At 39.1% G+C, this 20,421-nt stretch overlaps 2 protein-coding genes across 3 annotated transcripts; both read right to left on the bottom strand.

The window, feature by feature from the left end:
* Window positions 1-2,480: 2,480 nt before the first annotated feature.
* npm3 (nucleophosmin/nucleoplasmin, 3) lies at window positions 2,481-5,848 on the bottom strand. Its single transcript, XM_067520924.1, has 5 exons — window positions 5,665-5,848; window positions 5,376-5,461; window positions 5,032-5,151; window positions 4,845-4,938; window positions 2,481-4,373 (listed from the first exon to the last, which is right to left on the bottom strand). The coding sequence occupies exons 1-5, from the start codon at window positions 5,735-5,737 to the stop codon at window positions 4,270-4,272; spliced, it is 477 nt and encodes a 158-aa protein (XP_067377025.1). The 5' UTR covers window positions 5,738-5,848; the 3' UTR covers window positions 2,481-4,269.
* A 593-nt stretch (window positions 5,849-6,441) lies between these two features.
* Window positions 6,442-19,980, bottom strand: oga (O-GlcNAcase). 2 transcript variants are annotated; one of them, XM_067520842.1, is made up of 19 exons: window positions 19,448-19,980; window positions 18,492-18,543; window positions 18,300-18,397; window positions 18,014-18,144; window positions 17,734-17,905; window positions 17,541-17,639; window positions 17,147-17,431; window positions 16,854-17,012; window positions 16,521-16,711; window positions 16,092-16,367; window positions 15,799-16,002; window positions 15,269-15,443; window positions 12,343-12,396; window positions 10,813-10,898; window positions 9,648-9,752; window positions 9,359-9,450; window positions 9,046-9,238; window positions 8,797-8,956; window positions 6,442-8,580 (listed from the first exon to the last, which is right to left on the bottom strand). In XM_067520842.1, the coding sequence occupies exons 1-19, from the start codon at window positions 19,611-19,613 to the stop codon at window positions 8,444-8,446; spliced, it is 2,835 nt and encodes a 944-aa protein (XP_067376943.1). In that variant the 5' UTR covers window positions 19,614-19,980; the 3' UTR covers window positions 6,442-8,443. The 2 variants fall into 2 exon arrangements, with proteins under 2 accessions (XP_067376943.1, XP_067376953.1); XM_067520852.1 differs by lacking the exon at window positions 12,343-12,396.
* Between the last annotated feature and the right edge of the window lie 441 nt (window positions 19,981-20,421).

Here is a 20,421-nt window from a genome sequence, read left to right as displayed (position 1 = left end):
GAAAGTATATTTTTCAATAATTTAGTTTACCGTACTAACAGTTAGTAGCTAACTGAAGTACGTCTTCAACATCATGAATTACCATAGTAATAGTAATAGTAACCCATGTCAGTGAAGAGCTTTTCTCATATTTAGTGAAAAAACAAAAATAGGTAACTCAGCATTAGCTACTTTTCTAATGAGCAAAACTTTGGCAGCACTGAAATTTGATTCTTTTTATTTGGTTATTCTTACAGCACTTCTTTGTGGTGTCCAATCATTAGTCGTTAAAGCCCCACTCACAATGAAAAGTCGATTTCTATTTAAAGTGCATGTCAGGGGTCTTGAATTAGGATCTCAGAGCTTGAAAGTCAACAATCTTGGGGTTACATTAGACCGTACCCCCTCCTTTGAACACCACATTAACGATACTACCAAGACCACCTTCGAAACTTTGATTTTGGTCCTGAATGCTGTGGTAAGACAATTTGACCATATTACACCAATTTTATCTTCCCTCCTTTGGCTCCCTGTCCAGGTCAGATCACACTTTAAAGTTCCTCTAATGACCTGTAAAATACTAAACGGAAAGTGTTCCTTCACACTTGTCTGATCTCCTTAAACGTTATATTTCCTCTCATGGTCTTCACTCCCAGAGAGCAGGGCTCCTGTCTGACCCCAGATTTAAAAAGAAGTCAGCTGGCCCTTTCTTAAAAGTTAAAACTCATTTATATGTCCTAACCTTCAATTGGTGCATTACTTACAACCCTAGCACCTGGTACCTCTTCCTAACTGGTACATTCATATAGGGCGAGTGTGTGGTCGTCTACCAATCTCCGAGTTGCTGGTTCGTTCCCCGGCTCCTCCGGTCACATGTCAAAGTGTCTTTGAGCAAGACACTGAACCCCAACTTAGTTGCTCCCGGTGAGCGGTGGGGATCAGTGTGTGAGTGTGTGTGAATCGGTGTATGAGAAGAAGTGTAAAGTGCTTTAAGTACCAATAGGTAGAAAAGCACTATGTAAGTGCAGACCATTTACACCGGTTTCAGTCGAATTTAATTAAATGATAAATCCAACATGTACAGTAAAGTCCATGCAGTTCTGCAGATAAGAAAGCTTTACTGTACATGACAACCTGTTTTCTTCAAGCACATGAACATCCAGGCTGTTTTCCTCTCTCTGATGGAGAGGAGCTTGTTCATTCCAGGCAATATCTGGTGGTGGTACCCAACTGATTATATGTTGTTTGTTACTTCTTTTCACTCCATTTTTTTACTTTTCTCTCTCCACTCACCCAAACTGTTGAGGGAGATGGCCATCCACCCCTTCCCTGGTTCTGTTAGAGGTTTCTTCCCGTAAAAGAGAGATTTTTCTTTCAACTGTTGCATAGTGCCTGCTCATAGGGGGTTGGTTTGGGTTTCTCTACAGATCTCAAAGGTCACTTGACCTTGCATTGTAAAGTGATATGACTCTACTGTGGTGTTATATAAATACAACCGAACTGAATTAATTGAAGAGCATGACAAAGTGAAGTTGTGCAAAGTGAAAAGAAAGCTAACACAAATTTATTTCCTATGTCACTGGAGTTTGCCATGAAGACATACTGATAGAAACAAAGGCGCTGCAAGAGAAAAAAATACCATTTTATTCCACAATGGGAAAGCCTCATTTTCAGTAACATTTCTTTTCTGGGTTAACTGCCATATTTTTCTTGCCTCTGCTATACACAACTCTGTATGACCTCTACAACAAGGTGATGACTTAACATACAACACAGATGCTGGACCATAAAACACTTACAGCCAATAAAACTGGCGAAAAGGTTCACAAAACTCCCACTCACTGTAGACCAGTTACATGTGGTTTATGAGTCAGAAAATAAGAAGCAGCAGCACCTGCTCCAAGTCAAGGTGACATCTAGTTGGAGGATGTTTCAAACTCACTTACAAATTTGCTATCTGTCATATGGCCTTTTTCTCACCCTGGTGATATGTAATTCAATGATTTTACTTCCTGTTACTCCGGTAGAACTGAGATACTCTCATGATTTGCGAAGGCAATGTTTGGTCAAATGAGGTTGTTACTGGCGATGTTTCCTAACTTCCAACCCCTCCTGCTGGCATCACTGTCATAATTGTAACCAGCTATGACACTCAAGCACAAGTGTTTCAATACAACACACTAACGCTACATAATTATTCATCTAGCTTCCTCTCATTCAAACATTCCTGCCCTCCTTTGCCTGTGTACCTCCACCTCAATCCTGTCTCCTTGTTAACAGAAAGCTGCCGTCAAGGACATCACACAGGTGGTCATATTTCTTGTTACCATGGCAGCACCTGCTATGACTAGGTTGTTAGCACAAAAATTGTGGTAATGTTACCCTCTTACTGGTTTTTCAGTGCTTGGGAGTGTTATTTTTTACAATTCTCTTTTAAACTTTTCTTCTTTCGCCCATTTGTCATCCTACTCATCATTCTGCAGAGATGGGAGATATTACACTTGGAGTGAATTTCATTTATTTTTCATTCATAAACACACGACACACTTTGTTTCAGAAGATCACATATCATTGGAATGCAGACACCATTGTCACTGTCATTTTTCAAAACAAATAAGAAGTTATTGCAGAGAAGTGCAGTCCTATTCTTTGTGTTGGAAATTGTAATTCTGGCCTGGTCGACCGCACCATTAAAACTAACAGGTGTTGCAATGTTGTAGCTGATCATTTGTAAAATGGCAGCTGACAGATGGGAAAAACTTATGACTGGACTGTGCTTTATTGCCCATCTGCATGACACTACTCCAGATAACACCTTTATTATATAATAAAAGTCAAGAAACACTTTCAAACACAGAGCATATATGACGAAAAAGATCTGTCTTCTGTAATGTCCTAGCTCTGTGGCAAACTGGAATAGGTGTTTAGGAGCTCAATTGGATCACAGTATAATGATACAATTGCAGAGTGTCTACAATAACAAGAGGCTCTAATGAGACAGATAGGAATTGCTCTGACAATGTGCAGAGAAAGCAGTGAAACCAAGTACTTTCTGTTGCTCTCAGAAAAGATCAACGGCTTTCAGCTTGCCCCTACGGGGTCGCACATTGATTTGGCATGAGTTTTTAATGGCACATGCCCTTCCCTTTGCAGTCCTCCCATTTTATCTGGGCTCGGGTGGGGCCACTCCTGGTGGGGTGGGATGCGAACCCACAGCCTTCTACATCTCAAGCCAAAGCGCTACCGCTTACCCACCAGGCCCCCTACTTAGTGCTCTCAGAAGCTATGCAAAAATCATGTTTACACATGCAGATGTGATTGTATAAGTGTATGCAAATGATACATAAAGAAAACTGATAGCACCACACGTGACCTTAATGAATCACTCCATTCCCCCATCTGAAATGAGTTATCCATTGCTGGCTACTGAAACAACGGTTTCGATGGTTTTTCTATTGCTTGTCAATCAAATTGTATATAAAACTACAACCACAGAAACAACAAATCTTGTGTGTGAAATATTTTGCTTTGCATGTTGAAAAGAAATCCCTAATCTTAAGTGAATTTTAAGATACATTTGTGGTGGTTTAAATATCAATCTAACAAGTTAAAAAAAATTACAATTTATACGAATTCAATGTTTTCCCGACACATTCATAAGTACAAAATCTTAACATTTATATCTTATAAAAACTGTACCAGGGATATAAAAACAACTGAAAATGGAGACACATGTCAAACATATTACATGTGTATATGTTATTATCTGTATGCTTCATTCAGTTGAAATAGTCTAAAAAAAAAAACCATTCTTTCTTCTTACGCACACTTTTTTTTTTTTTTTTTTTACTTGCACAAGAGCAATATACAAACCAATACCAGAATTCACTGGTGGTAAAACGAACATTTTCCACCACTAGAGTAATAAATCCTATGGTCTCTGTATTACATTCAACATAAAAGACCAAGGTAATACTTTATAGCAAAAACTGTTTGTTTCTATAAGTGAAGTACACTTAAGTACAGTTATATACATTGCTGAGACAGAGCTTCCGGTATGAAACTGACAGTAAAGAGGCAAGGAACTCACGATAATCCTTCCTCCAACAGCATGTTTAGCTGCCACCACACTGCTCATTCCTGCAGTTCTGCAGAAGAAGTAGTAACTGTAAAATGTGTCTGTCTGGTACAAAAATCAGGAATTTCTTAAAACATATCAATAAACAAGTGAATCCTTTCCCCCCAAAATAAATTAAAAAAAATAGTAATAATAATCAATGACCTCTCTGCCTACATTTTCTTCTTCTTTGCAGGCTTAATGGGGGTGATCTCTTCCTCATCTACATCATCATCTTCATCTTCCTCAGACAGATCAGAGTCTTCAACCTGTGAGGCTGCACAAGAACAGACAGTATTTCTCTTTTGTATGTTGGTATTTGATCATCAGGTATTAGAAAAGCCATTTTATCTGCCTTCACAACTGACCTCATGTACAGTTTGTAATGTGCAGCTGCACAGTCATTATAACCAGCAGTAAAAGCAAAAGAAGAATTCTAATCCCCATGAAATTTCCCAGCGTATTAATTATTGTATATTAAACTTTTTCTTTTAAATAGGTCAGGCTACTTTTAAAAAGTAAATAAATACTGAAAGGTCTGGGATTTAATTTGTAAAGAAAGTCACTGGGTCAAATTCAAGAGAAATTGAGTAAAAAACAAAGTTTTATTTACCCTAAATAATCCCAATTTTGTCACAATGTAGTCCAGATAGTCTGATATTATCTACACACACACTACACATTCATTTTCTGTAATCGTAACACATTACAAGGGAGTAAAAATGGGTTTTGTTAAGTGAAGCATTACCAATAAGGTGTAGGCCGCTGACAGTAACTGGTCCTCTTCCAGCCTTGAGCCGAATGGTCACTGGGGCTTTCAGCTCAAACTCTCCCAGACTTACCTGAGGAGAGAAGAGAAAAAACAAAGCTAAATCTCCTCAGTTTTTAGTTTGTGGCACATTACTGTGTGTGTGGTGTGCTCAACACTACATTACCATGGGTAGACATCTGATGTGAAGGTTGGCAATGGGCACTGAAATGGTCTTTCCTTGGTGGTTCATGGCAGTTACCTCCACCACATTGCTCTCATCCTTGGCACCATCACCCAGACAAACCTGCAGGGATGACAAATTAGTTTGAATAACATTTGTTTAAACTGTTAGCAGCCAGACAAAGTGAGTTATGATTTGACTGGTGGGTAGAACATACATATGAGACATGGGTGCAAAGAAAGACCAATTAACATGAGACGTTAAAAAGCTCAATTGAATAAGTTGAGTTTTGTATTCATTGTAGAGTGATGAGCGCATATATGTACTGCTGCTATTACGTTACATACAGTTCTAAGTTCTAGAAAGTGCTCCAGGTCTTCCTCTTCATCACCTTGGAAAGTGTAGAAAGGTACTTTAGAGGATAACTCGCAGCCTGGAGAAAACACAAAAACCAAGATTACATTTGTCGAACTATGTTTTATTTTACGTTAGTTAGTGTATTCGCTAACTGATACGAAATAGATACTTAACAAAAAAAAAAAAAAATCAAGGCATATTTCGCTGCCGGAACATCAAGAAAACCCACGTGTGCGCTAACAGAGCAGCACTGATAAACTGTATAGAAATTGTTCTTACTGAACAGAAAGCTCTCCAATTTTGATTGACCAGCGAGTCCGAGATCCGAAGGTTCATCGTCGTGAAAAGCCATTATGTCGGAAAGCTAAATTTTGGATTTGCTTTCAGCACTTTGCAGCAAAATGATATCTCCAATAATTAACAAGCGCGTCGCAAATATGATGAACCGGACCTGTCCGATACGTCATCACTGTGCGCCGGTAGCTCGTATTTATTTACTTTGTTTTTTTTCTTTTTGCTCCGTAAAATACATTTACATATTATAGGATGTTTTAATTAATCCCATCTGTAATAAAATAATTACAACTAATAATACATTTATATTAAATTTACCCAAACAATGATAGTGAATTTACAGATTTACAAATTTCAGTTTTAAAAAATTATGAATGTATAAATAAATAAATGCGCGCCATATCTAGTGAATATGTGTATAGATATTGTAAGATTTCAAGATATATTTTGGGAAAACAGAGCTTAAAAAAACAAAAATGTCAAGCACAATCTGTGCAACACAAAAGATACAAAACAAGTAAGGTTTATTAGTTGTTTATTTTCTGCATTTTACATACAAATTTTACATTGGAAACTGCCACTTTAATGACCCACCCCCCCACCACCCCAAATCAAATTGTACATGCCCCTTCTATCAGTCACAGCCCATTTTATCAAACAGAGGACAGTGCTGCAGAGGACACACAGCACGTCTGTTGGTGAGTTTCACACCTTGCTGAAAGACAGCGGGCAAGAATGGCTGCACAGGACAAGGCATTGTACTGAGGGCAGTTTACTGTTTCCCTCAAAAGAAAAAACAAATGCTAGCAACTGTTTCAATTAAGATATACAAAATAGGAACACTATCAATCATAAAGTGTTAACAAATAAACATACTACAGTATTATGCTCACAGAGGTGAGTGGCATGCTTCTGCCTCTATGCAGCATAAGATGAGGTTATTCTAAAGACTGCCACAGCGAATCCAATACACCTCATGCACATTATGAATGTACACAGTATCAAAACATCACATTGGTAGGCAGCTACTGAAAAGCAACTGATGATCCTCATGTAACAAACATAGCACACCTATCTATAGTCAAAGTGCTTTTTAATCAGCTATATAAATTTACAAAAAGAAATATGAAATGCATTAGAATATAAAACATTCAATGGACAGATTCTAAAAGGCCTTGGATTTTCTGATTCCCACAGTGTGGGAGATAGTGCCACTTTGGTGACAGAATTGAACAACCCTTGGTTATTCTTCTACTCGCCAAGGCTCAACAGAGATAACATTCATTGTGTGAAATGTTGAAACAAAGCAGGTGGGGATGCGAGATGAAAATTAATTATTCATGACTACCAATGACCTTTTAGAACAGCACATCTGAAACTGTAGCCCAGATTACCTGTTGATGTAGCCTCAATTTAGTGGTTATGAAGAATGAGCAGCTATGCGACAGTGGGAGGGTACTGCATTTGGTGTAAACCTACAGTAAACAGCATTGTTCAATTCTTCTATAGCAGATCCATGTATCAGGATTTTGGTGTCAGTGACTACTACTACTAGGAAATGGGTTTTATTTTTTAAGACAAGCTATACATATCAGTAAACTCAACCTTTTAACAACTTACAAACTTATGAAAAAATTAAGTTTCTTTGATATCTGATAAATATATAATTTTATATAACTTACCTAGATAGTCCGAGCTCTCTCCGACAGTGATATTTTTTGTCAGTCAGCTTAGGGTTTTTGAAGGGTTTCTGTGCTCAGGTTTGGGAACTGACTTGAAATTTAAATTTGAGCGTGGTCCAATTATTTAATCCTCCTTTACCTGCTTTTTCTAACTGATGTGTTAGGAAACCTTTACACAGAAGACATTGGGGTGTGTAAAAAACATCTAAGATCATAGCCAATGCCCCACCCCCCCCCCCAAAAAAATAAACATATAAAAAAAGTACAATCATTGCCCGAGAGTAGAATTTGTAAGCATGTTAGATTTTGCATTTGAACAGAATTTCAGAAGATGTCCTGATTGAGTATATAGCAGTCTCAACATCTGTCATGATCCTTTAAGAACTTTGTTAACACCCAAAAGCCATAAATATCCACTCTTCACGTTTGCATAAGTATTTCAAGTTGTTTTCTGTTGGAAAATGCCCCACTTAAAAGGCCTCTTTCTCCAAGTCTTACTCTGTGGAGTAAGTGGAAATACCATGATGTGGTGATAAAAGGCAAACTCATACAGCACTTCACATCCTGTATAAAGGTTTCCTAATTATGTCGACAGCTGTGTTATTGCTCAATGTCAATGTTGGAAAAGCAGGATGTGGGGGTAGTGAGACACTACTTTAGATAGGGGCCACCCTCATTTCACAAGTCTGCTTGCATTTTAAATAGACACTTTGTGTAGGGCAAGCGGGCAACATACATGTACTGAATTAAATCAGAAAAAGGCCTATGGTACAATCACTTTCTGCCTCCTAGAGGTATAAGGGTAGTGAGAACCCAGAAGTTAATGCTTGAGTGCCACTCCTCAGCCTTCTAGCTTCAGATCTGCTGAATCCAAAAGAGCCATAACATCCAAGGGCAACGCAAAGAATCTGTGTGTATGACTGCTGTGCTTCCGTACACACATTCTAAAAACAGGTCTCAACAGGGCTAGCCCAGATGGGTGTGTAGTTTAAAATCATCATGGACATTTTTCTCATGAAGGTAGCAAACATTTTTTAACTGTGTTGACTGGTCTCCATTTTTTATTGCAGCGTAATATTTCTTCATAGACTGCGTCCCATAATGATGACATCTTTGGGAAATCCCTCCATTTTGGCCACTTCAAAGCATCCCAGCTTACTATAAAAGTCCATCATTCTCTTATCAGTCTGACGAACCTTACAGAATGCACCACGGGACCCTGCAGGTGAAAGAAAAAAAAAAAAAAGAGAGAAAATAAGAGATAAATAACTATACACAATGAAAAAAGTTTGCGTCTGTGTGTCATCATTTGCTAAAATGAAGTCACCCTCTTACTAACATGGTTAATAACACTAATACAACATGTTTTTTCTAATATGACTACAACAAATATCAATCAACACTGCTGCCCTAACTAAGGACAGCTGCCACCTACCATTGGCCTTAAGAGAAGATAGAAGGCATCCCATCATGCTTTTGGCCACACTGGGGTCAGTGACCTTGGCATGAATATCAACCTTGATGAGAGAGGGAAAGTTGGAGAGGAAAGATTCTGGAAGACCCTCTTCCTCTTCATGGAAACTCAGCATCATCTTCTAAAATGACAAATAAAAGATAAAGTATTACTCAACAACTGGAAACACAAGTATATGCCACATCTCATAGTAAGCGATAACAATATTACCTCTGCATCTGTGAGGTCCTTCTGGCAGTCAGGTTTGTGGTATTTCTCTTGCATGAAAGGAATCCAGCTCAATTTGCATTTCTTAATGAAGGGCTTGACATCCACAGTGCCAAGAGCATAACCGCAGATCCCTTCATCATCCTCTAGCACAAATCCATAGTCTGAACTCAGTGTTAGGAGACCTCCTACTAACCTGTGAATGAAAAATGATGTTTCTTTCACCCTTTTAATTTGTAGAGCAGGTAAAAACCTAAGTCCTGGTTTTCGTCTGGCTGGATTTTAAACAAACATAAAAAAATAAATCAGATTTTACCTGTCTCCTATGAGGTCAGGATCATCATCCGAGAAAGGTATATCCTCCGTTCCCTCACAGTACATTTCTTTACAGATTTTATAAACAGCAGCCTGCAAAAGTAAAGACAGTTACAGCTGTTACTGCAGTACTTTAACAAGACACCATTTAAAAAAATTGATACAGAAGCCAAAACTAAGCTCCAAAAATTTCAAAGAAACTAAATGCCCATGAGGACATTTTGGAAATATACAATCTGGAGCTGCTTTTAAATTCAACACATATTAAAGTAAAGATGAAAGTGTCTTACTTCATCTTTGGGAAAGTACGGCCTTATGGTATAGATTTTGGAGGTTGGCAATGAAGGCGGAGGCTGGTAGAAAAGATCGTTTGCCCCATCTATTGGCAACAATCTCTGTGGGTATCAAAAGAAAGGTTCAGTTTTACTGAGACCAGGTGGCGTGGTGTGACTGCCTGTGTATTTGCTACAGTTGAGCCACTATCAAACCAATAGGAACTACGAAACTGAGCAAAGTGCTTTGGAATGACTATTATTAAAATTTAAAAAAATTAAAAATATGAATGTTCTGATTGATCTGACAGTGGCCAAGAAAAGCAAACATCACATCTTTCTTATTTTTGCTAAAGGAACATAGCACAACAAGCACATATTTGATTTTCCAATAATAAAACAAGGGTGGTATTTTGGTCTGTCTAAGGTTGTACTGGCTGAAGGAGATGCTCCTTTCCCTTTTGTAAGGCATCGCAATTTTTCGCTGCGCAGGACCCTCCTGTTGAAAAAAAATAATGATGCTAGCGCAGAAAGGCAGAGAGAACTCCAGGAAAAAACTGAAGAGGCAAAATAAATGTGAGCTAACAGAGTCTCTCAATTACATATAAGATGCTGCTCTCCAAGGATGGAGATACTACTTTTGGTTGGACTGTTGTGTTTAATCATGGAGTTCTCCCATTGCAAACATGCTTGCGTACTCGCTTGCGCTGCGATGCTTGTGTGTGCCCTTGCAAGGGGTTTGTTTGGTAAATTGTGCGCTGTGCTTTCCTGCAAAGAAATGAGATGTCATGAAAATAAAACCTAGCCATGCTCGCTTGCACTGCATGCGCCAGGGAAAAGCAGCATCTCCTTGGACAGTTGCTGAAAGAAACTGAAATTAATTTATCAGAAAGTGGCATGCCAAACACTGGCTTTAACTTCTTTTGTCGGGATGGGTTTTAGGTCACCCATTCCCCTCACAGAGACTGGTAATATCCTAAAGTAACACAAAGACAAGATTTTTTTTTTGGAAGAGCAAGTGAAGGGGATGGAACCAAGATTGTATGCCTCCCAACCAATTTAAAAAAATCAGCTCACCTTTGACAGACCAAAGGCCTTCATACCTACACACATATTACCATCGTCTTTTCTGCTCACAACACTCTTTTCCATTTGATTGCTGTAAATTCAGTGCATTAGATACCTGGAACTCTCCTGCTAGACCTCCCCTAAAGGCCCAGGGCTCTTGGTCTCCTCTAAGGAATTGTGCTGAGGACTGACTACGACACCCTGTTAGGAGCAGAGCCAAGCGGACATTGTTACCACAGGATGGGGCTCTCTGACACAGATGAAGGGAGTGGGGAGATGGGGAGGAAGGGGGCATATGTATCTAATAGCATAATTCATATAAATATATTTATTGTCTTAATCATAAAACATGAAAAAGTATCAATTTGGAATATATATAGTCAGAGGAAATATTTTATGATAAAAATGGGGCTTGAGCAACTAAAGCTTACATTTACATTTATGAGCTCTGCATCTTAAATACGCAGGTCTTAAGAAATCACTTATTTAATGCAGAGAAACAAATGCTCTCTAAAAACTAAAGAGAACAGAATTATGTGCAGGTTAGCCCCCTTGGTGTTTCAGTAAGGACAGAAATAATTTGAAAAGCTGACGGACTTTATAAATAATAAACTGGCCATCAGAATCAAAGCCCATACTATCTAAGGAAAATAAGCTTCAGCTGCTGTCACCCCACTGATCTTAGCACCCCGTGTGAAGTCACATCCTCATCTTATCTGCCTCGTCACATGACTGGAGAGCACGAGTCATCAAATCAGGAAGACTTAACAAGAGGTAGTTTCTTTAATGTTTTCTGTGGTAAGGGGCCTCTCAGGTTACTATTAAAATCTCTTTCAGACAGTCCAAAGATTAATTACACAGCATTTTGTTAGGGGTGTGTATCAGAAGCATACATGGCTCTTAGTGGCTGTATACAGTAGTTTTCCTGCAATGAAGGTTGACGAGGAGCCCTGTCATGTGACCAGACAAACGCAGCGCGCGGGCAGAAAACCTAACATTGCTTTACATATGTATCTCGCCCTGATGCCTAAAACAATTCTTCTGTCGAGCTGACTCACCATAGCACTTAGATGCACCCACGGGAAGGAACTCTGAACTTTCTTACCCAAAATAAAAACCACAAATGGACAACAGATTTTTTTTCTTTGTGGTTAACTTGGTAAACTTGTGGTGTACCTGAATGACCTATTCAGGATGCACTATTTTAAGACAATCACATTTCTTCAGAAAACATGCTACTCTTGCTTGGCCCAACCAAAGTGTGTGTGAGAGCACACTGCTTAAAACTGCAGTCAGCCCCTGAGTAGGATGAAAATTGTGTATTATGATGATAATTTAAATAACAAGTATAAATTCCTTTGAGTAGGTGCATCAGGCTTGTCTGAGCCATTTCTATAGGCCTACTGATAGAAACAAAAAAACAAGTTAGAGAGAAGCTGCCAAAGAGAAAAATTTTGAAGTTAACACTTTTTAAAAGCTAAAATCGCTGCGCAAAATGTGACTTCATCAGAAGGGCTCCTGCCTTTCCTCCAAATCAATCTTGTAAAGTTATAACTCTAGTTGGATTTACAAAATTACCAAAAAAAAAAAAAAACTCTTTTAAAACACGAGCAAAAGAAAGAGACAACGCCTGCACTGTGCATACATCGGCCACTGTCGATCCAACAGCAGTAGAAACTTGTACTGTGGATTCTTCCATCTGTACATAGTGAAGGGAGAAAACAGTAGAAAATAGTTATTAGTAAGTTTTCTCAGTACAATAACCAGGGAGGTTTTGACTAAGTGCCAGCTGCACAGCTTCTTTGAAGAGTTAAATCATGAGGATTGATGTAAAAACCTGCCAATAGCAACAACACCTAATGACGCTGCACTTATTAAGAAATCATGCCAAGATACATGATATGTATGCTCTAAAATTAATATTTGCTGCTAGAGTGGCAACAAACATTTCCTGATAAAGCCATTGGTGTACATGTTAGATGTGGTATTGCCAGTGTGGGTATGCTGCCTGCTGTGTACAATGGACTAGACTCCTCAGCTTTATCATTCAGCCAGACAGGCCAGAAACCTGCGAATGAAACTGTGTTACAGGGAGTAACCTACAGGCCATGCTGGTGCTTCACCCTATTCAAAGGAACACTCCAGAAACAATGGAGATGTTATCTTAAGGCTGAATATCACTCAAACTGCAGCACAGTGCACCATCTGTAAGAATAAAAGAAAGAGACAACTGAAGAGAGAATGATTATCTGATAGAAAAGGTGATGGATGCAAATGATACAGATTGAGCAGGATATTCAGAGTCGTAAAATCCACCAACAGCCTCATTTAGAGATTACTCAGTGAGGCAAAGGATTTATAATCTTTTCATATGGTTTATGTAAAACCAACTGAAAGTCAGAAAAATAAATGATATAATTCTGAGTCAGTTTATGCACAAGAATGGCCTTCCACAGTCAGTCAGGCAACTTGCTCTCCAAGCTCGCGTGCGCGCTAGGGCATGGAGGGGGGATGGGGACTTCCCCCGGTGCCCATCCCAACAGACAGATATATGAAAGCAAGTGTGTCTGTGTGGGAATGCAGCAGTGATGTTACTGGATACACAGCAAGCAGCAGTAACCCTGCTGGGATGTTAGCCACAGAGACCCATCAAGATACAGCAGCATTTTATGGAATAATTTGGGACCGTGCTAGCAGTGCAAGCGGCATTCAGTCAGATGAAAAAATAAAAATAAAAAAATAAAAAATAAAAAAATAATTAAAAAAAGTCAACAAAAAACAATAGAGATCCATAGAATCTGAACTATTGAAGATGATGCATCTTACTTCATGTATACTAAACTGATTAATAATAAACTGCCATCATTTACACTTTGTGGTGTTTGCTAATACTCAGATCCTCACAGTAACAGTTTGCAATGTCCTGGTTTTCTGAATAAATTGATCATGAAATGTGATCTGATTTTCAGACTACTACACTAAACTCACTAAAGTCTCAAATATCAACAAACAGAATATATCTAAGCAAGATAAAAACGGTCAAAATCCTTAATGTCTTTACGGAACACACCCATAACACATTCAAATGATAGTGGAAAAAGTAATGGTGTTTTAATACCTGGTTTCAATAACCCGCACAATGTTAGGGAGAAATGTTTGACCATTCTTCCTTACAGAACTGCTTCAGCTTGACCATATCTAGTTTGAAGAGCTTTCTCAAGGTTATACCACAGCACCTTTATGGGCTTGAGGTCTGGTCATTCCAAGAGGTGGATTAACTTTCTCCAAAGCTATTCTGAAATACATTTACTACAATGCACTACAATGCTGAATCACCCAGCTTCTTCTGAGGTTCAGCTTGTGGATGGCCACCCTGATATTATACTGTAGGATACCTCGAAAAACGTAGGACTTAATTTCCCCCTCCACAATGGCAAGATGTTTAGTTCCACAGGCAGGAAAGCAAAACCAAATCCCAATGCGTCTTCCATTGTACATCGTTTTTGGAATGATCTTTTAATCTTACTATGTGGTTTTCATTTAAGTCAATGTAGTGCTGTGTTCTTCACAAACAAATCTGCAATTTTTTCAACTGTGCACAACACATTTTTTCAGTAGTGTTGTAGAGTGTCAAGGTGGTCTTTAACAAATGTCAGGCATTCTGAATGTTGTTTTTGGAGAGCAATGGCTTTCTTTTTTAGAGCCCTGCCATAGACATTATGCTTGGTCAATGTTTGGCATATAGTTTAGTTATGAACCAAGATGTTAACCACATCCAATGAATTCATCAAGTCTTTAGCTGTTACTGCTGGGTTCAGTTTATTTACCTCAGTGAGCATTCTGCGGGACCGGGTTCCCACTTCTAAAGAGTAGCCACAATACCAAATCATCTTCATTTATAGACAATGTGTCTAACTGTGGACTGATGAATATCTAAATCATTCTGTAATCATTCCAAGCTACACACAAATAAACAACTTGATTGTACATCTTAGATCTATTTTTTTTGTGTGAGCCATACTCAGATCAGCTGAACCAGCACAGTGACACAGTAAGGTAGTAAGGAGTGTAAAGGTAGTTCTAAACCACATTCCAATCTCACTTCATTGACTAGACTCTCAGTTTGCAAATACTTAGAAATAGTGTTTGCTGAATAATGCAACTTTTGTAAAGATCAGGTCCCCATCCATGATTAAAAAAATGCAGAAAACCCAGACATTGCTAACAGGGCCATTATTTCTTGTGATTGTATGTGGCCCAGATCTTTAAGAGCCATATTCTTTTTTTACATTAGAAAATTGCCATCTTTTACACAGAATGAGCAAGTTCTGTAAGGTAACACTAATTTGCCTCATTAAATTATGTAGCACTGGAATATAGCATAGCCCATGCAGCTAAATAATCATTTAGTAAAGTGAATTTTCTTTACATAGCTGAATTTAAAATGTGACTTGAAATATTTGGGTGTATGTGTCCATGAATAATAAAAGTCAGATTCACCAGAAAGATCAGACTATTGCTAAGCTAGTGGTCTCCAAAAGTAAGTGCCTTATGGTTCCCCTTATACATACCTAGCCACTGGACAAAAGACTTGACCATAGAAATGATGCTCTTGATGTCCCAGATGTAAGGGTAGAGGTCATACAGAATGGTGCGGTTAGCGGAGTTGGACAACCGTGTGAACATCTGAATAACTGAGCAGCACATCTCCTCAAACCTCTCTGCCCTTGAATTCCATTCCGTTACCTGCAGGCAAAACAGCGATTAGCATTAAACCAGCCTGATTTCTAGCTGACCTTTTGGTAAAGCAGACATTTTGATATTACTTTGTGAGAGAAACAGAAGTGTCTCTTATATCAATAACAGTAGTTCTGTCCCCGAGAAAAAGGAAGATGGTTAAATAAGGGAAACACAAAACAAAATGCTCCATCTCCTGTAATAACTACACCACCTGATGGGTACTATGGGTAATACACATCCACCATTTTGTTTTTAGCAATTTACCCTATCACAAGTAAATTTAATTATTGTTAACCAGTTTTCTTTCAGATACATTTTTTAACTCTATATCAGTTCACTTGTCACGTCAGACCTAACCCACCTTTTCAGTTTCCTTTCTCTTGCAGTTCACACTGACAACGCTGCTGTTGGCTCGTAGCCAGTTGAACTCCTTTAACATTTGCATGGCCTTGGGCCCGTGTTCATAAGGCAGGTAAAAGAGCTCTGCCAGCAAGCTCAGGTCCTCAAGTGTGAGGGGTTCTGCTGAAAACAGGGGCTTCTCATTGGGCCGAGGAACAAATACATCCTGAGGAGACAAAGCAGCCATATTGTGACTTAGCATGGAATATTGATTTGTTTTTCTTTATTTTAATTCTAAAAAGAAAAGAAACTTACAAATGCTGGCACCACTTGTTTAAGCTGATCATCTGTCTGCATAGGGGTAAAATCACTTCCAGAGTCCTCCTGTAAAGACTCTTCAGGGGACTTAGACTCCACAAGACTCTCCTTGTCTGTATCCATGGGCCTCAGGTCCTCAGCCATTTTATCGGCTAAGACAGGACCAACATGTTTATCCTCAGTGTCAGGCTCTGCTTCTGGCTCTGGCTCATCTTGCTTCTCAACCACCATCTCCATTGGCTCCTCATCTGACTCTTTCTTCTCCACATCCACCTGCACAGGTGGATAACAAAAGACTTATAAATCCATGTACAGAATGACAATATAGTAACATTAGTAGTGAGCCTGAATCAAAGAAGAAACATGAACATATTCGGTTCGAGTCGAGTGATGGAATTCTGCCTCGCTGTAATAAAAAATCCTCACCTCCTGTACCTCCTGAGCTCTTTTTGCCATGGGGTGTGTGAGTGGATCCATACAAAGAGGTGGCATGGCTGGAGACATAATGGGCTGCTGGAACACAGTTGTGACTGTTGTGGAGGAGCAGAGCAAGGGAGCAGCCATAGATGACACATCAATAGCTGTGCTTTTGGCACCACTCTGAGGCACCTGTCGGCCTAAAAGACAGAGACGGAACCCATTCCATGTGTTTCATGATCATTCTTAATTTAGGCTGTCTGTATTCTAAATGTTTTCTGAGTTGTACTGTTAGAAATGCCATTAGCAGAAATATGTAATTTATTAATGGTCTGCTCTTACTGTTGTATTGATGAGGGACAACAAATTCTCCAAGCCATTCAGTGAGAGCCAGTTTTAGAGCAAGCTGCGGACTGTACAGCATGTCTGTCTCCAGTTCTTCATCACTGCCCTCGTTCTCTAACTTGATTTGGATGGACACTGTGCTGTCCTCACCATCCGCTGGTAAGAGGCAAGATGGAGAAACATGAGAGACAGAAAAAATTACTCCAATAATGGTTACAGTACTTAATGACAAAACAAACTGTATCCCCATGAAAACATTACAAAGTGGGAAACATTTGAATCATACTTACTCATGACCACATCCTTACGTACACCATTCATATTAGACTTGTACCAGGTGGCCAGAGTGTGAATCGCTACAAAGTTTGACTCAAACTCGCAATTTGGGTTAGTGAGGACCCCTTTCAGCCTGGGGATGAGCTCCGTCGAGCGACCCTTATATGGACCTAAGAAAAGCCTCTTCTGGTCATAATCATTGGCATGAATGTTGTCCCATATCACAGGAGCCCTTTTTAGGATTTTTGACACCTCCTCAATAGACTCCACTGTGATATCTTTGGAAACCACCTTAGGGCCTGGAGAAAAGCAATTGTGGCAATTAAAGCTTTTATCTACAGCTCTGACATTTATGCTAAACAGGCACAATGATGTCTGTCAGCTGACATAAAACTGTGTTGGTCTAACCTGTCCATAGCACTTCTATGCCCGGCAGGAGCTTTTCTCCTACTGTGTGAAGGTATGGGGATTGCGAGACACTTGGGTAGCAGAATGTGCCGCAGTATTCTATAATTGAGACAAGAAAACAAACAATGAATAAGGAAGTAGGCCAAACAATTGTGTCAAATGTACAAGGGATTGAGACATATAACTGAGGTACCTGTAGGACAGAAGAGGAAGTTTTCGGGCTCCCCCAGGTACTGGTAGATTTCGTTTGTGATGGAAACCTGAGCGTGTGCAAAGGAGCTGAACACCTCTTTGTCAGCAGGGCACATATTGTGGTCAATATCATCAAAAAGTAAGGCAAATGACTTGCAGCCAAATTGAGTAACCTGAGGACAAGGCAAAGGGAAATTAATCCAACATCAAATGGTCACAGATTGACAAAATGTGCTGGCTGCATGAAAAGCTTGAAGATGTGTACTAAAATCTTGAAATACCTGATCAAGTTTTCTCTTGAGCGCAGAAATCTCTTTCTGATTGGAGAAGGTGATGTCCAATCCAGGAGAAATGGCATAGATGAACTCTATCCCATGTTCCTTAGCAGCACTGATTAAAGTCATGAGTTGCTCTGCGAGATAGTTGCGGGAAGATATTCAATGCATTATCGCACTTTTACATCAACAAACCTAAAAGTTTTTTTTAAACAAATAACTTAGGTAACCAGACATAATTGGTTTTCCTTGCCCAAAGAACAATAATCCCAAATCTGTTTGGAAAAGTCACCTGCTTCTTCCACAGAGTACAGCTCTCTCCAGAACATTCTGTGTTTGTAGTCATCTTTTGGTGCGTAAAGGTATGTATTCAGTCCCCATTTCTGCTGCCTGTGATATGTAATGTTGAACAAACTTGGTTTAACACCTTCAAATGTTAATGATTTCAGATATTTGCCTAAATAATTCGAATAGTTCGTCATACCTTCTGAACAACTCTTTCCTTTGTTCCATTGTCCATGGTCGACCATAAAAGCCTGGATAAACAAACAATAAGCTGAGTTTCCATGCAATTTGAAATGAGGATTTTCATTACATTTCCTGTTTCCCTGCTACCACTAATAATTTGCTGTCACTTGGGAAAGGGGCTAGAAGTGCCATCAAACATAAACTTTAACTTGTATTTTATGTCTTTAAAAATTCTGTCCTTTATTGTCAAGAAGCATATAAATAGGCCACTTTACCTTCAAAAATGTGGTTATTAAATCTTACTTTAATAAATATTTAATATACACCCATCGGGCATAACATTATGACCACCTGTACAATTGAATGCAATCCAACACAGTGGTGCTACCATTTTTTTTATTCTACTTTTACAAGGTTATAATTTCTCAATTTTTATGCTGAAAGGTGATAACTCTACTGATTGGTTTATTATTGAGGTCAAAGTGGGTAGTGGAGTCGCACTGGAGAGCACTGTAAGAGGAGGTGGTTCTAATATGTTGGCCAACCTATTTAAAATGAAGGAGGTGACCAACACATTAGAAACACCTGTTCTTACAATGTTCGGTGTATAACGTTAAAGTGATGCAAACCAAATCCATTTTTTTCCCAACCTGCAACTGTTAGGTATTTTTTCAAGTAGCAATTAACAATAATCGTTTATCTGGTTGTCGTCTGTTAATTAACTATCCACCTATGACGAGGGCAATTAATAAACTGCATAAATATTAATTTAACAATTGTTTTCTATGCGGTTTGCAAGCGTAATCAAATTGTCCAATAGACTAATGTCTCGCACTTCTAACGGATAGCAATTACAATAATAATAATAATCCCCGCCCCAAACAATTTTGACGCCCTATTTGGGACTGTGTCCAGATATGAACTGGATCAACAGCAAACATTTTATCATATTAGTTGTAAATTCAATAATACCTTCCACGACTCCACTTATGAATTTTCTGTGGCCCGTCGACTCCACTCCAATGCCAGACTCTTCCACTGGGCCAGGGGCCTCTGCACAAGCCTCTCCGGAGACAGGGCTGGGGCTTGGCTCACCGTCCACTTGAGGCGTCTCTAACGTCTTGTCTTTTTGGACCATTGCTAGAGGTTCCTCTCGGTGTGATGCCGCAAAAATCAGAAAAATACAGAGAGCACCGGTATTCTTTAAATATAGTTTAACACGCAAATTCTCCAAGCAAAACCTGAAGGAAACAAATCGCGTCACTGCCTTTTTGACGCTTGCTAGCGTTTACGGTAAGGTATTAGCGAAAAATGCAAACAAATTACGCACTGCTACTACAAGATGCAATTGAAAATGCTATCATATCGCATGGGATAGCATTTATTTCGATTAATATATGAAGAAAAACAAGACGTTCGTTCGTTTTGTCCGATCCTTTCTTGTCCCTGCGGTGGTTTTGTCCTGCTTTCAGTCGTTCTTCCTGTTTACACCGAGTGCGCATGCTCACGGAACTGGATTAAACCAGTCAGAACCAGATCTGCGTGACAAAGCGCCACAAAGATGTCACTCCGGCAAAAAGATAGATGACATGCAAACTCCTTACCGACAAATAGCAATCAGTTGCGGACATAAAAACATGAAACTATTGGTTTTAAAAACAATAACTACTGCTTTTGGTGATCAAGTCCACTGACGACATTTCCATTCATGAGTAATAAACTATGTGCAATTCATTGCCATAAAACAATAACGGATATGTATTTGGCGATGTAGTTTTGGTTATTGAGTAGTTAAACATATCGCCGAGTTATCAAGACGCCGGGATAATAATCGTCCTGAGAAAGCTACATTTCATTCAGGAAACACTCGCTGACTTGCTCTTCTCAGTGACGGTGTTGACTATCTCGACAGCTTTCTAAAAGCTTGAGAGTCCGCTCCATATTAG

Source organism: Channa argus, chromosome 1 (genome assembly GCF_033026475.1).
Source record: "Channa argus isolate prfri chromosome 1, Channa argus male v1.0, whole genome shotgun sequence".
Classification (NCBI taxonomy): Eukaryota; Metazoa; Chordata; class Actinopteri; order Anabantiformes; family Channidae; genus Channa; species Channa argus.
Note: the sequence above shows the minus strand (reverse complement) of the source record. Positions and strands in the feature narration are given on the sequence as shown.